Source organism: Lissotriton vulgaris, chromosome 2_1 (assembly GCF_964263255.1).
Source record: "Lissotriton vulgaris chromosome 2_1, aLisVul1.2, whole genome shotgun sequence".
Classification (NCBI taxonomy): Eukaryota; Metazoa; Chordata; class Amphibia; order Caudata; family Salamandridae; genus Lissotriton; species Lissotriton vulgaris.
Window position 1 is genome coordinate 2076104793 of NC_141687.1, and position 15112 is coordinate 2076119904.

General features: G+C 42.0%; 1 protein-coding gene across 2 annotated transcripts in view; it reads right to left on the reverse strand.

Annotated features, from left to right (window-relative positions):
* The window catches only part of MYO5C (myosin VC), a 971652-nt gene that overhangs the window by 305734 nt on the left and 650806 nt on the right, over positions 1-15112 (reverse strand). For both annotated transcript variants that reach the window (XM_086958305.1, XM_086958306.1), the window contains exon 26: positions 10695-10788. In XM_086958305.1, coding sequence (XP_086814431.1) covers positions 10695-10788 — 94 coding nt within the window. The remainder of the gene's footprint in view (positions 1-10694; positions 10789-15112) is intronic.

The window sequence follows — 15112 nt, forward strand, 5'->3', positions numbered from 1 at the left end:
GGGTGCCACTTTGACACCCGTTGCACCCCTGATTCTGGCTTGTGTGCAATGTGACACACATACATGCCCTTAGGGCATGTATGTGTGCCACATGGCACAGGTGTACATGCACAGATGTGCATGTACACAGGAATTCGGTATTTACCATGAGATAGTATTTCATGGTAAATAACAAATTCTTAAGGGCCTCTGGCACTATTTTAAGTTCCACCTACATCTGGAATTACCAATTTGGTAAATATACCGAGTCGGTATTTTACCAAATCTGTAAATTTACCGAATCGGTAAATTTACAGATTTGGTAAAATTCGGGCCCCCTACATCTCAAAAACCAATTACCGACCGGTAATTGGCGACCTACATCTGGCCCTAGATGTTTTATTCTGCAGATCCTCATTCCTGGGAATCTGGTTGCCCTTGTTGATCGCCCTGTCAATCATGGAGATTGTATACCCCCTGGCCAGAAATCTAGTTTTACTGGCTTCCTGTGCTATGAGACACTCAGTATCTGTGCTGCAGATGCGCCTAATGCGCAGCATCTTCCCTTATGGAATGCTGCATATCAGATGCACCGGATGGTGACTGGTGGCGGGCAGCACGGTATTGCCCACAGTGGGCTTCCTGAATAACGGTGTCTCAAGTTTCTCATTTCTGACAACAATCTCTACGTCTAAAAAGAACACACTATCCTGATTTATGTTAGACGTGAAGTGAAGATTGAGTGTATTCACATTAATCAAATCAATGAAGTCCAAAGCCTGTTATTTTGTGCCTTGACATATCAAAAATATATTGTCAATGTAACGATACCATTGAACTACATGTTTAATGAAAGTATCATGGTGTTTGCCATAGAGGACCAGTTCCTCCCAGCTGCCCATATGCAGGCACGCATAACTGGAAGAAAAACAGGCCCCCATAGCAACACCCCTGACCTGTTGGAAATACTGGTTTAAAAAACATGAAAAAATTGTTGTTCAGGCAAATGGAAATCATAGCTAGCAGCATTTTGTTGTGGTTAAATATCTGAATGAACCTCCTCCTCAAATAATGATTCACAGCTTTCAAACCATCTTGACGGTAGATACTAGTGTAAAAGGATGTAAGATCCAATGTTATCAACTAGTAGGCAGGGTCCCATGACACCCCAGCAAGTTTCCTTAAAAAGTCACCTGTGTCTTGGACATAAGAGGGCAATGCCTTTACATGCTCCTGCAAAAAAGCATATATGTATACAGACGTATTCTCCAACAAACCATTGCGTGCCGATATTATGGGCCGGCCGGCGGTTTTTCAGCACATTTGTGTATCTTTGTGATGAAGTAAATTACAGGGATTACTGGATGCTCATTTTTAAGGAATTTGAGTTCATTTTGACTAAGTAATCCTGAACTTCTCCAAGCCAACAGTAGAGAGTAGAATTCTGTTCGGGCTTCTTTCACTGTAACTACATTGCAATGTTTGTAACATTGGTGGTCATTCAACTGGTTGTATGCTTCCACCAGATATAGTTCTCGAGGCCACAACACCACGTTTTCCCCTTTGTCTGATTGGCGAACTATGATGTTGTCATTGGCCTACAGTTTCTTGATGAGCTAGATGTAACAGCTATTGTGTGCTGTGTGCTTGTACTTTTCACGCAATGTGGCAGTATACAATTTTTTTGATTCCTGAAATGGAAAGCTTGTGGAAGATGTCAATATTGTCATGCAACATTAAGGGTGTAAAGGTAGATTTGGGTTTGAATTTAGTGTTACCTGGAGTGTTTAAAACAAGATGTTTATCCATACTGCCTGAAATGGAGGCTTCATTGTGCAATTGTTGTAGATCTTGTAGCAAATCTAAGTCGTTAACACTCAATCCTTGTGTCATATCCGAAGTTGACGTTGAATTGGGCTTTAGGACTGTCTTGATGGACATAAAGTACTTCTAGAGTTTCAGTTTGCGCGAGAGAAAGAACTCTTACCTCTGCCTTACTCAGATGGATATCAGTGAGGTTTAAAACCGATGGAGCTGACCCAGTTTGGCCATTGTCGCCTTGAAACACACTTATTGTTTTTGCCATCTTCTGTTGGTGTTTTTTCTTTTTGGCTTCCCATTTGTAGCCTGCTTTTCGATGTTGCACACGCTTTTGGTTGTTTCTTTTGCATTGCTTTGATTTGGCTTCCTGGGTCGTAGGGTTTTTCTCCGGTCCTGTCGCAAGCAGTCCACCTCTTGCGCTAGGGAAAACTTTGTAAACCCCGACCTTGAAGCGTGTCTATTGAGCTCTGTATCATACTCACTATCGGGTACCGAACTGAGGTCAGATAGTGAGGATGCTGATTGAGGAATTTGATTAGCGCTGGTGCTTGCATCAGCAGAGGGTTACACCTGTTGGAATTTTGGAGGCTTTGATGGTATTGAATTTCTTCGCGAAGGTAAAAACACGGCCCTGTTGGTAGTCTATTTTATCTCGCTGAAATTTGTATGCCTTTCGCTTATTTAGGATATCCTCCTCTTTGTGCAGTCTACTGCGCATTTCTTCCCTGTATTTTGCACAATTGACCAGAGTTTCCATGGCACTAATTATATTGTTGAGTTCATCTATTTTCACTTGTAACGCAGCGCGATTGCTTACGACGTATTTTACTAAAATAGTGACCAGCTTGCGCGAAGACTCTAAGTTGCATTCGGCCCATTCATTGAGCATATTAGGATCTTGTTGCTCATAGCTGGGCGCCAGCATAATCCTGAGCCCAGGAGGTATATAAGACACCCCCAAGTATCTACTCAGGGAGCGGTGCTCCCACCATTTAGCCTGTTCGGCTTTCATCAGTTTCTCCAGTCGTTTAAACATGTCACGTAAGTTGGGGCTCTCATTTTGTACAGTCAATGTTTGTATGTTTGTCGATGACCCCCTGATTTGGAGATTCGTCAAATAAATCTATGGCCGCCTCCCCTCTACTACTCAAGGCGTCAGCAGACATGGACCTGTGTTGCAATAAATTACACGTGTAAACTCACAGGGGATATGGACAGATGATGCAATACCCGTGTCCACACCACGCACACTCCTTCACCGGACAGTACACAAAGATCCCTACCGCAGCAGGTTCCATGGCACACCCAAGGTCATCAAACTCTCAGCGCCACTCTCGTTGTCGGTTCCAAAGCAGTAGACGCGATCCGGGGGCTGTAGCAGATGATCCTGACAGGAACGATTAATGACTTCCAGAGCACCGAAAGAATTGCTTCCTGCTGCTGATCCGAAGGAGGGGTCAGTTTGAATACCGGAGAAGCAATCCCGGTAAAGTAAATGCCGGAGGTTTCGAAAGTGAAGTTCCTGCAATCCCATAATCTTCCAGAAAAACACAGGAACAGACGATGACCGACCCAGTTGAAGGTGCAAGTGAGTAATTTTATTTAAATCTCAGCATGCCTGCATGACGAGTTTCAGCCTACCAGAGGCCTTGCTCACATAGCGCCTTGGGAGTTACAATGTTAATTTTAGAGTGCATAGTGCAATGTAAAAAACAACATGATTTCTTGCCTAACGAAAAAGGTAATGGACATAGACAAAATACATGTTTTTAAAGTGACATTGAAACCAACAGAATGATTATCGTCGGAACACCACTGGCACCATCATAAATAGCTTAAAGTACTTTAAGAATGTAAAAACACTGAATAAGTGTAATGAATTACAAGTATAAGCTAAATAAAAGGAAAATTATAAAAAACATTGAATTTAATTCATCCCATGCGTGTGAAATATGAACGCTGTTGTGCAAAATAAGCACATTTAATATATAATCGCACACACACACAATGATTTTAAATATACTTACTAATGTTTGCTGATTTGAGGTATATGAAACAACTATTTACAGTGCAATGGTTGTTTGTGAAAATTAATTAAAAGCACATGTAATAAGCAAGCATTGACCACTGGAAGGGTATGCAAGCATTATCAATTATACAAAACTCAGTGAACATAATGGAGTTTGCAATCTACTAAATGACATTGGGGATAATAGCTACTTCTGGATATTAAGTAAGTAAAAAGAAAAATAGCTACTTCTGGGTATTAGTAAAAATAAAGAAAGAAACAATACCAAGTGGTGTCTACAAACAAATAAACATACTCCCTAAAATAGGCTATAATGACTAAAAAGAACCATTGCTTCAAAATGTTTTTCAATAACAGATATTGATAGAGCGTCATGATATTCTGAAAATTGTAGGTGTGCATCATAATCACAGATAGTCCGCACCGGATATAATAATGAAAATGTATGTGTAATGCTGGGAAATTAGTTCGTATTAGCTGAAAGGGTAAAACAACATTTAAATATGATTATGTGTTGCAAAATGCTTAACAAATTAGTTTGTGTGCAATTTAGTGCATTAGATGTAAACGTGCACCATAAAAGTCTGCAGGTGTAGAGACGCCTAAATATGCCTTGAAGGTGAAGAAATGTAATGCTTATAAATGTAATGTTTATTAATGTGTGTATTCTTTGGAGTGTAAAAGCCTAAATGAGTATTCACAGGGGTTGCAATGGAAAGGCCTATTAGTGACTTCTTATGTTAGCTGAATCAAGTAGGCCTGAAATGTATTTTCCTTGGGAAGGCTCTCAGTTGAAGGCAGTCCGCAGATCTATGCGTGCAAGGTTAATTCATTTACATGCTTTCCGTTGCAGATGCAAGGACATTTTTCTCGTTAGCTAGACTGATGCTGTTTGTTTTAGGAGTTGGGTATGGAGGAGACCTGTTATAGTGTGTCATGGAATGCTGATAATTAGGAGCTCGCTGAAGAAGCCTGGGACTCAAGGACAACTCAACTGTTCTTGGATGAAGTGCAAGTTAGTGAAAAATTACCTGCAGAAGAGGCCCGGCTTCGTGGCATGTTCTTTGAGTTGATCATTTTGTATTAGGGACAGTGCCCCGAGGGAGGGAAGGCAGATGAGAGCAAAGAGCAGTTAGGAGGGTAAGAGAAGGGATCGATTCTAAGAATGAAGACTTAGCTTTGGCTTCAGACGCATGCAACGCGAGTATAGTTCTTAGGGAGTCTTCACCTTTTCTCGTTCTGGCCTGTGAAATGCTAAGCAGGGATGGCACCTTAGTGTTAGTGTAGGGACACACTTAACTGATTATTTTTTATTTCTGTAAAAGTGATGAAGACTAATTTGGATATTGGAGCGATTGTTGCTTGTTTAATTTGCTTAGAATTACTTATTCTTTTCACTCTGCAGTGAATTAGGTTGGTCTGTCGAATGAATTTTGAGCTAGTGCCCATGTATTTTTTCAACCTCTTTATGAGGTGTTTGTATGTTCAGTTATTTTAGGCTTTGTAATAAAACCCTTAAATTGTAAGTCGTAGTTATGTGATTCTTTCCGAGTCTGAATTCGTTTGTGTCTGTTGATGGTTTTAAATGTATTGGTTTCCTCCTCTTTACACTTTCAGCAGATAAAAGATCCAGTCGACCGAGGATTCTTAATAGATGATAAGATAAGATAAGAATCCAGGGTTATCAATATGAAATCAGCTTTATTCTCAAAGGACCGTAACTACAATTAATATCAATAAGACCTATTGTGAACTGTCATATTTCTTCATGAATACATCAGGTCACTTTCAATGTATATCCAGAATTCTGGCAAAAAAAAACAGGACCAACAGCACACCAAAGTTACTCAGGTACTACTAAAAATAATGTTTCTGATATCTCAGGACATCAGTGTATATATCTCCATATTATCAATGTGTCAAAGTATCTTAATTTAAATGCAATACACTCTTATTGAAATGTGCTCCAAGCCCTTACAATTCCTTCATTTTTTCAGCAGTGGGCATTTGTGCTACATGAAAACTACTCATTCCACCATCCGTTGTACTAGCCAAATATTTTGTTCAAGTCATTCTTATATTTATACAAGGATAAAGAGGAAAAAAAGGTGTGCAATAGACTCCTGTTACAGTACATATAGGAGAAGTTGTTGTATGGCATTTTAGGATCCGAGCGAATTTTACCTGATTCAGGCCCTTATATAGGTACAATTCACATTGCCCTAATATAGGCATAGAAATCATACCCACATTTAGACATAGCCCAGGCAGTCCAAATACAGGCATGGCAACTTCCACCCATACCAAAACGTCACTAGGATTTCGGCTTAAGCAGTCAGGGACCACACCTTGCTTGAATATTGATTTGTCCAAGAACTCACAGAGTTTACAAAGAACTACTATTCCCTTGGGGCTTTACTGACGTTATTATGCCCGACTTTACGTCAAACTAGGCAGCTTAAAGGTATAAATATGCCTTCACTTGCTCTGGCAAGACACGGTGGTTCGGAGCAGTACGACTATCTACTTGCCCGATGCAGCTCGCTACAGCAAGTGCCGAAGGAAGCCGACCTTCCAGCTGACGGACTGATCAAGAGGCTGCCTTTCTCTCGCCAAGAATCCAGCTCCAGTGTTTCCAAGCTCCCCTCGCGGGGTGTTGGGAAATCGAGTCCAGAGACAGAGATACCAGACCTCCTTCATTCTAAACTAAGGTATGGACCGGATCAGACCCTAAGAGAAATCTTGGATAGATTCATGGCAAAGAAAACCAAACTGATGCTACACAAATACTTACTTCCTCCCGCATACTAGACTTAGGGTAGGTTCATTGAGGTAGGCGTATTTTAGAAGCACCAGTTAAGTACTTTTAGCCATTGTGAGTTATGTATATACTTTTATATGGCTTAGAAACCATACAATGCTTTTACAGTATTATTTTATCATTCTATTCTCGCTGTACACATTATACTGTGCAGCCTTCATTACGATTGTAGCAGTTCACTTTACTTGCATGAGAAAGAAGACTGTTCAATAAATCCTTTTATTGTAAACGCCCGGCTCTCTATTTCTCTGCACCTCTGTTGAAACAAAGCATGCACAATTGACTGAGTAAAATATTTATCCATTGTTTCCACGACTCTACAGATATATTTCTTATCCTTGGGAAACAAAGTTGTCATGTTGAAGCAGTTGTCAGAAACTAATCCCTTCTTGTGAATTCGAGAAAGTTTATAGTGACCTTTGAGCTAGCTGGCACTCACAATTAGGTTTAGTATATTCAATAGAGACCTAGTAGACATAAGTCCTACGTCAAATCTATGGGATATATTATTTCAATGCGCAGAGCCAATTGGGAATATAGGAACTACATTGAGTGGATTGAATAGGTATGGGGCAGATTAGCTCAGATTCTATGGCTAGTCATTGTGGGGGAGCCATTCTAAAGTGTTTGGAACCACCACGATACCTGTGAGATCAGAAATGCCATTTTGTAGTAGGGATCATCCGATAGGTTTATTCCCCAAGAGGATTACTCCTCTACAAAATGTTAATGGAGATTTTCGGTTTCCTATCTTTCCACAGGAAATTGGAAATGGCTTTATCTATTGACTTAAAGGAGGATGGGAAGAGGATGATGGGGAGCATACTTGTGGGGAAGCTGATCAGTGGGGCGATCATCATCATCATCATCTTAATAGTGGCCACATGCCTCCACCGCATGAAGTTCTTCGGGGACCAGGTGTTAGGGAGATACTCCATTTTGGAGAGTGTCTTTTGCTCTTTTGTGTTTCAGATCAGAGCAAGAGTGTGTATTGCTCCTTTGATCACGTCCTCTGTGATAGGTTTGTTGATCGCGAGGGTGTCTTATGATATTTTCGGAAGGTGGCAGGAATCCAAATTGTCATTTATTGCTGATAGGGAAGTGGATGCATTGGAGTTGTAGAGATTGGCATAGTTTGATTTGAAGGTATTGAGAATACCTTGAGTTGACGATGTACTCGCACCATTGTTTTTTTTATTACTGATATGATATATATTATTTTTACTGTTTTAGGTAATTAGCTGGGGTTTTTTTTCCACTCTGTTGTTATTGCAGAGCCTCCCCGGATTTGCTACATAGATCCATTTCCTTGCTCTCTGGCTAAGAATCTGATTGTATTCATATTGTACAGATCGGACTTTGGTTAGGACTGAGGAAGCTTTAGAGTGCCTAAGTTGTGTGTTTAGTATCTGAATTTCCGCTTCCAGTGTTTGGAGTCAGTCATAGATATCTTTGTTTTTCCCAGACATGGGATGGATCAACGTGCCTGTCAGGGTGGCTTTGAGAGCATCCCATCTTGTGGTGGGGATGTATCACCTGGGAGGTTTTCCATAAGGAAAGGCTCAATGGTATTTGTAATTCCAGTTCTAGTGTTAGGGTCATCTTCTAATTCGTAGTTTAGGTGCCAATGTCTAGGTGGGGGAGGTTGGATCATTAAAGGGCAGTTGCAGGGACGTGCATGCATGGTCAGAGACCACTAATGGCTCAATTTCTGGGGTATGGGAAAGCTGAAGAAAGGATTTACCCGTCAAAATGTAGTCTATCTTCGTAAGGTATTGGTATGGTGCAGAGTAGAAGCTATAGTCGCATCCTATGGAGTTATATAATCTCAAAATATCTACTAAGTTATTGTTGTTGCAGCAAATGTTCATTTGTTTGTGGGAGCTATTAGCTATAAATTTATGAGCCGAAATTCTGCCTAGGTTACCATCTGTTAGGAGTTTAAGTCTCCTCGCGGAATTATGCCAAGGTTGTCTGAAACATCTATCTAGGTCTTTCCAGAATGTTACAGCATTGTTGTTTGGTGCGTATATATTAACAATGAAGAATTCTAGCTCTCTTTCTTCACTTGTGAGTTGAGCCACCTGCCCCCATGGTTGTGACTGTGTAATAGTACTGAAATATTAGACTTTTTTTCTATTAGCATGACTACACTGTTATTTTTTTACAGGATAGGTGAGATGCCAATACCTGGAAGCCAGAAGCTGTAGAATTTTGCATCATGTATGGATTTTAGGTTGGTCTGCTGTAGGATAATAACATCCCCTTTGAGTTTGTTACAGTAGTCTGCCACCACTCTACGCTTTACTGGTTGATTAAGGCCCTTTTTGTTTAGAGAGAGTATCTTTAATAGGATAGTCATTGCGAGAGGGTGTGCTCTCTTGAGTCACTAGGATGCTGTCTTTGAGGGGGGAGTCTCTGGATGATGTGTGAGTGGCATTGTTAATGTTAGCATGCTTACCAGGCTTTGATGTAGCACAGCGGTTCCCAAACTGTAGTCTGCTGACCCCCAGGGGTCTCTGACACATTCCCAGGGGGTCCGCAGGCAGCAGGCTTAAAAGCACTGCAAAGTTTCTTCTATAATTAGCAGTTTTCGAGCAACAATAAACGTGTCAAGATAATACGTGAATAATGTACCTGCTGGTGAGAGACAAGAGTTTTGTATAGTGGCAACTTTGAATTGTCTAATGTAGCACAGAGGGTTAATATTCCTACTGCAAAGATGTGTACCATGATTTTTAAAAAACTGTATTTTATGTGCATAGATGCTATCAAACAAACTAAATACATGTGACAACTGGGGTTATGGGGCAACAGGGGCCCCTAGGGTGGTCACCATGTGCTGGTGGGGGTTAAAGCCTTACAACTCCTCTTTTGCTGGAGATACCCGATGTGGGTTTCTCCGAGACATGCTGAGCAGCAGATAGCCACCATCTTGTTTATCACGCACAAAGAAAACCTGCCTGCGCAATCTGCTCGGGTAGTGCAAATTATGGGCTGAAAATAGATCGCAAAGCCCACCGCAGGTACCTGGTTGCTCTTAGGAGAGCGGATGGGTTTGCAAATCCACATCTGATCCTTTACAGCTGCAGGGCGGGCAGTAGCAGACTGCTCAAGCAGCCATCTTGCTTGAGCTCAAGCCACTCCTCCCTGCACTAACCAAATCTGACTCTTGTTGCTATCCTATTACCAAGGTACACACTGTTGAATAATCAGCCAAAGAAGGCATATTTGCGAATTGAGACATATTACGCATCATTAGGTCGATACTATTGTTACCCTACAACATTCCATTTTAAGGCTCTATCCCTTTGTGCACAAAGCACTACTCAACCAATTTCTCAAAAAAAAGAATGGAACTAGACAGCTTATCCAACACTCTGCTAATCTCTCAGACTAAATTCAACGAGATGCTTAGCGTTGGTTGCACCTTTTTGGTAACTTTTGAAAAATGGTGTAATGCTTTGTCAATCAATCAAAAAATATTTATTTCGCACAATGCAGAAATCCAAAAAATTTGAAGACATTTCTCTTTCCATCGAACATCTAGGTGGACGGGAGTGTCTTATTTTTTCAGGTCCTATAAAATATTTAACTTTATAGCAGATTTAAGGCAGCTAAAGGGACTTGATACACTGAACTGTATCGAATTCTTTATAGCCCAATAATTATACCTTGTCTTTCTCACTGTCGAACTTACAATCAGATAATCCTCTGCATTCTAGTCGCATGCGCCCACATTGCTGTCCCATTTCTTTTTTGTCTAAGGTTAATCTGTTTTTTTATAAAAACGTTTTTAATAGTCCTTAGGTACAAGTTTGAGGATGCTAAAAAGCACACACACCACAGCAGAAAGATAGAGAATGTGAGATTTTAAAGTACTTATGTAAGGCAGATCAATTGCTTCAGCTTCAACAAGGCTCATTACAACGGTCTAAGATTGCTTGTAAAGAAAGCTTCTCCAGGGCTAAGCATCACACATCCACCTTCTGGGCACCAATGAGTTGAATAGTAGTGTGTTTCATCTTTAGCACATTTATTTACCTCTCATTTCACGCTTCTGCCCTTGGACCAGCCTTTCTGCTTCCACTTTCTCTGTTTGAAGGCGTTCAATTGCTTTGGCATATTCAGGGATTGTCTGTTAAAAATATTTCACAAGTAGTTATGCTTTATATGCACTCCTTAAAAATATTAGTTATTAAAGCTCTACAAAATATTCGCCTTACATCTGGTATCTTAGCTATGAGGTTTCCGAAGATGTAGGATAAGGAACAAGGTCACAGAAGAAATGCATAATAAGATTCATGTAAATTAAATCTCTTCAAGTGCCACTAAATATTAGAATTCATGATGCTTTTATCACAAGCACTTCTGGCTGTATAAGGACAGCAGCAATTGATTGGAAAGAAGCAAGTAAACATATAAATAAAACGAAGACATAGCTTATTTTTTTATCCTGCAATAATAAAAATAGGGTACTTTTTTCATTCAGCTCCATCTCAATAATTCCCATGTATGAAAGGTAAAAGAATACATCTTCTTAATTCTATTTTATATATTAAAGAGCAAATCCCACAGGGAAAAAATGATCTATCAACTTTTCTGTCTACTAAAGGCAATGATGAAAGCCTCCCAATTTTTGTTGGGAGTATTCGAGGTCCCCTGCAAGAGAAGCTCGCACTGTGCAGCAATTTGAACCACCGCTGCATGTACTAAGTCTGTCAGCTCATACAAAGGAGAGATCCCCCACAATGAGAATGATCATGTGAACATCTGTATAATTTGTATTGTGCCAATTCATGCTTCTCTCACAGTGCCTGCACGTGGTATATGGATGTGCTACACTCTCACCTCACTGTTTTCTACACTGGATTTGCATTTGACTAGATCTGTTGGCATGTGATATTTTGTTGTTCACTTGTCTGTTACTACTGTGTACTAACTACAATAACTTGCAAATCATCTCCTTTAAAGAAGTTGAAACTAGCTTGAACGGAAGTAATACACATGAAAAAGGAAAACTGAGCATCACTGCACACTTCCTGTTTGCCACACAGCATCCGCTTAGGACAAGTAGCATTCACATTTGGGAACTGTAACAAAGGGGACACAAACACAACTAAACAAAAGATGCCTCTTTATTGTTCTACAAGTGATCCACTAAGGATGGTAGAAAAATACCCTATCCGGTACTTGCATTTGGTCTCTCTCAACTACACCATCAACAGTTGCAGAGAACATGATACATTCCTACACAGAAAACGTCCTTTATCTAAACAGAGCAAAATTTAAATCCTACTCTGTGGTTGCTAGAGACAGCCTCTCTTCCATTTAATTGGACTCTAGCTTCGCCCCAGTTCTTATTTCTCTTAGAAGATTGAGATCTAACACAAATGTTTCATTTGCCCCTCAAAACAATGCTGTGGTTTGGTAATATGCAGCTCTTCATGCATCAGAACATTCTCCATCTTCTGCAAACCTCCCATCTTATCAACCCAATCACAGTATGTCTTTTGATGGAGCAATCAGACTACTGCTGTGTGATCTATAGAGGCTTACCAAAGAACTTAAAGACAGACAGGCTTACACGACTCAAACGTTAGGTAGCTAGGATGCGCCTAAACCTGTTAAAAATACTAACACAAATGCAATCCCTAAGAGGAACTTTAATCCACCATTCTAGAATGTAATCTATTAAAGCCCCTTCTGACTCACTGCCAGATATCTCCACAGGTATCCTCCGCTTGGTAGCAATATTGTGGCTGGTATTTGTATTGGGAACTTATTGGGAACTTATATAGCGCTCGGCTGCCCCAGCAAAGGGGCGTCCCGGCGCTGCGAGCAAAACTAAAAACATAAGGGGAATACCAGAAGAGAAAAGATACAGTTACTGAAAAAGATGGGTTTTGATGGCTTTTCTAAAAGCCAACAGATCCTGAATGCCACGAATATTTTCCGGAAGGCTGTTCCAGAGCTTGGCAGCGAGCAAGCTGAAGGAACGACCGCCCATTCTGGCTAGATTGGTACGGGGAATGACCACCAGATGTTGTCCTGCTGAGCGCAGTCGCCTCCCAGGGATATACTTCGTCAGGAGGGGGCACAGCATCGGGGGGGAGGCGGTTTTAAGGATTTTGAAGGCGAGACAAAGTGCCTTAAACTGAATCCTTTTTCCCACCGGGAGCCAGTGCAGTTTTTTCCGAAATCCCGCCACTGAAGAGTGGCGGGGAAGACCTACCAACGCTCTGGCGGCAGCATTCTGCACTCTCTGAAGTCTAACAACTTCCGCCTGATTAGCGCCCAGTAAAAGGGAGCTGGCATAATCCAGCCTAGAGAGGATAATAGCTTGGACAATAACCTGGCGGGTGTGACAGTTGAAGAACTTCAGCGTAGGTCTTAGGTTGCGCAGGATGCCAAGCAGATAGCTGCAACTTTTTTTGTATGATGAGTAAATTTCAATGCAGAGTCGACCCAGACTCCCAGATTTTTTTGCACAGTCCTTAGGCTTAGGCGGTTGGCCTAGACTGTCAGGCCACCAGTTACCGCCCCAGGCTGCGGTGTTTTTTCCCAAGAGCAGTATTTCCGTTTTCCCAGCATTGAGCTGGAAGAAATTCGCCGTCATCCAGTTGGTGATGTCAGTAAGGGTCTGCTTGAAGTGATGGGCCTCCAGACCGTTGTTACCATTGAGAGCCACCACCAACTGGGTGTCGTCTGCGTACAATACTAACGTCAGACCACTCTGTTTGGCCACTTCTGCCAGTGGTCGGACGTAAACATTGAACAGGGTGGGGCTCAGAGATGACCCCTGAGGCACCCCCTGTCCAATGTTGTGCTCTTCTGAGATGTAAGGGGGGGTAGACACTTTAAAGGATCTGTTGGCAAGGAAGTCTTTAAACCATCCCAGGGCCGTACCTATGATTCCAGCTTCCTCCAATCTCATTAAGAGGACCTCGTGTGACACCGTATCGAAGGCAGCACTGAGATCCAACAGGATCAGTGCTGCCGTTCCGCCAGTGTCAAGAATGGTACGGAGGTCCTCTGTAACACTAAGCAAGGCTGTCTCGGTGCTGTGACCCGCTCTAAACCCGTGTTGGGAGTCATCCAGAATGTTATTGGTTAGGAGGAAGTTGGTGAGGATGGTGTTGACATGTGCTTCCATGATTTTAGCTGGCCAAGGAAGAAGGGAGATGGGTCGAAAATTTTCAGGAAGGGTAGGATCCAGAGTGGGCTTTTTCAAAATTGGAGATACCCATGCCTGCTTCCATTTAGAAGGAATTTTGGCCATAGAAAGAGACTGATTGATAATATTTCGTATTGGTTCTGTGATAAGCTCATTGGCTACACAGAAGGTCTCAGGTTTTAAAGGGTCGGCCGGGGAGCCAGATTTTATTTTTTTACAGATTTTATCAAAACTCACACGTTCTAGTGCGGGAAGGGAGTACAGACAAGGTCTGCTAGGGTCTAACGTAACGGAAGGCTGAGGGGAATGGGGGAAGGTCTCGTAAATTTTCTTTATTTTGTCCGTAAAAAAATTGGCCATGTTGTTAGGGCCCCACCAGTCTTGTGTAGGATGCGCAATCTGCTCTTTAAAAGCCCAAATGTCAGCTCAATGCAATTTCTAGTGCAAATGTGTGCAGCATTGTAACGCCGTTGCTGTGGTGTGGCAGGGTTGAGGTATGGGGTGAGGAGGTACTCACGGAGGCCGTAGGCACTGTCACCTGAATGAAAGGAGGAGAGGGTGATTGCCTGTTGAGCTAGCTACATTGTCTCGATGTACTGTTTGTTGGCATGTGTACTAACCTAGAAGGTGTCCTTCGCCAAGGTCTCCCCTGGCCAGGCGTGTGTGCATGCCGCTGTGCCGGAATATGAACGAATCATGCGTGCCACTATGTCGGTGATGATTGTCTTTGCGTTGCAGACCATCTGGATGTTCAGTGAGTGGTATGACTTGCGGTTCCGGTACATGTATTCTGTCTCAGCGGATGGGCAGATGTGGGTACAGTCAATGCATCCAATTACATGGGGAAATTGCGCTATATTGTAAAATTGTAGCTTGGTTTGATTCAAGTCCTGTTGGTTGGGTGGGAATGTTATGTAATGGTGTAGCCGGGTCAGCATGGCCTCCAGGAAACTCCTTAGGCAGCAGGACAGTGTGCTCTGGGACATCCCCCCTGCAACTGCAACTATCCCCTCGAAGCTTCCGGAGGTCAGGAGATGCAGGCAGCACAAGACCTGGACATGGGTGGGCAAGGCATTTGTTCTCCTCGTTGGGTGCTGCATCAGGGGGTCAAGGTCCCGGATGAGCTTGGTAATCATTGCCCCATTCAGCCTGTACTTTGAGTAGATTTCCTCCTCAGTTTGGCCCAGGAGTGTGATCTTTTGGTGGAAAATTCGCTCCTGGATCCGGGAGTGTCAAAATATATTTTGCAATTTCGCAATTTGGTTAATTTTATTTTCATGAATTG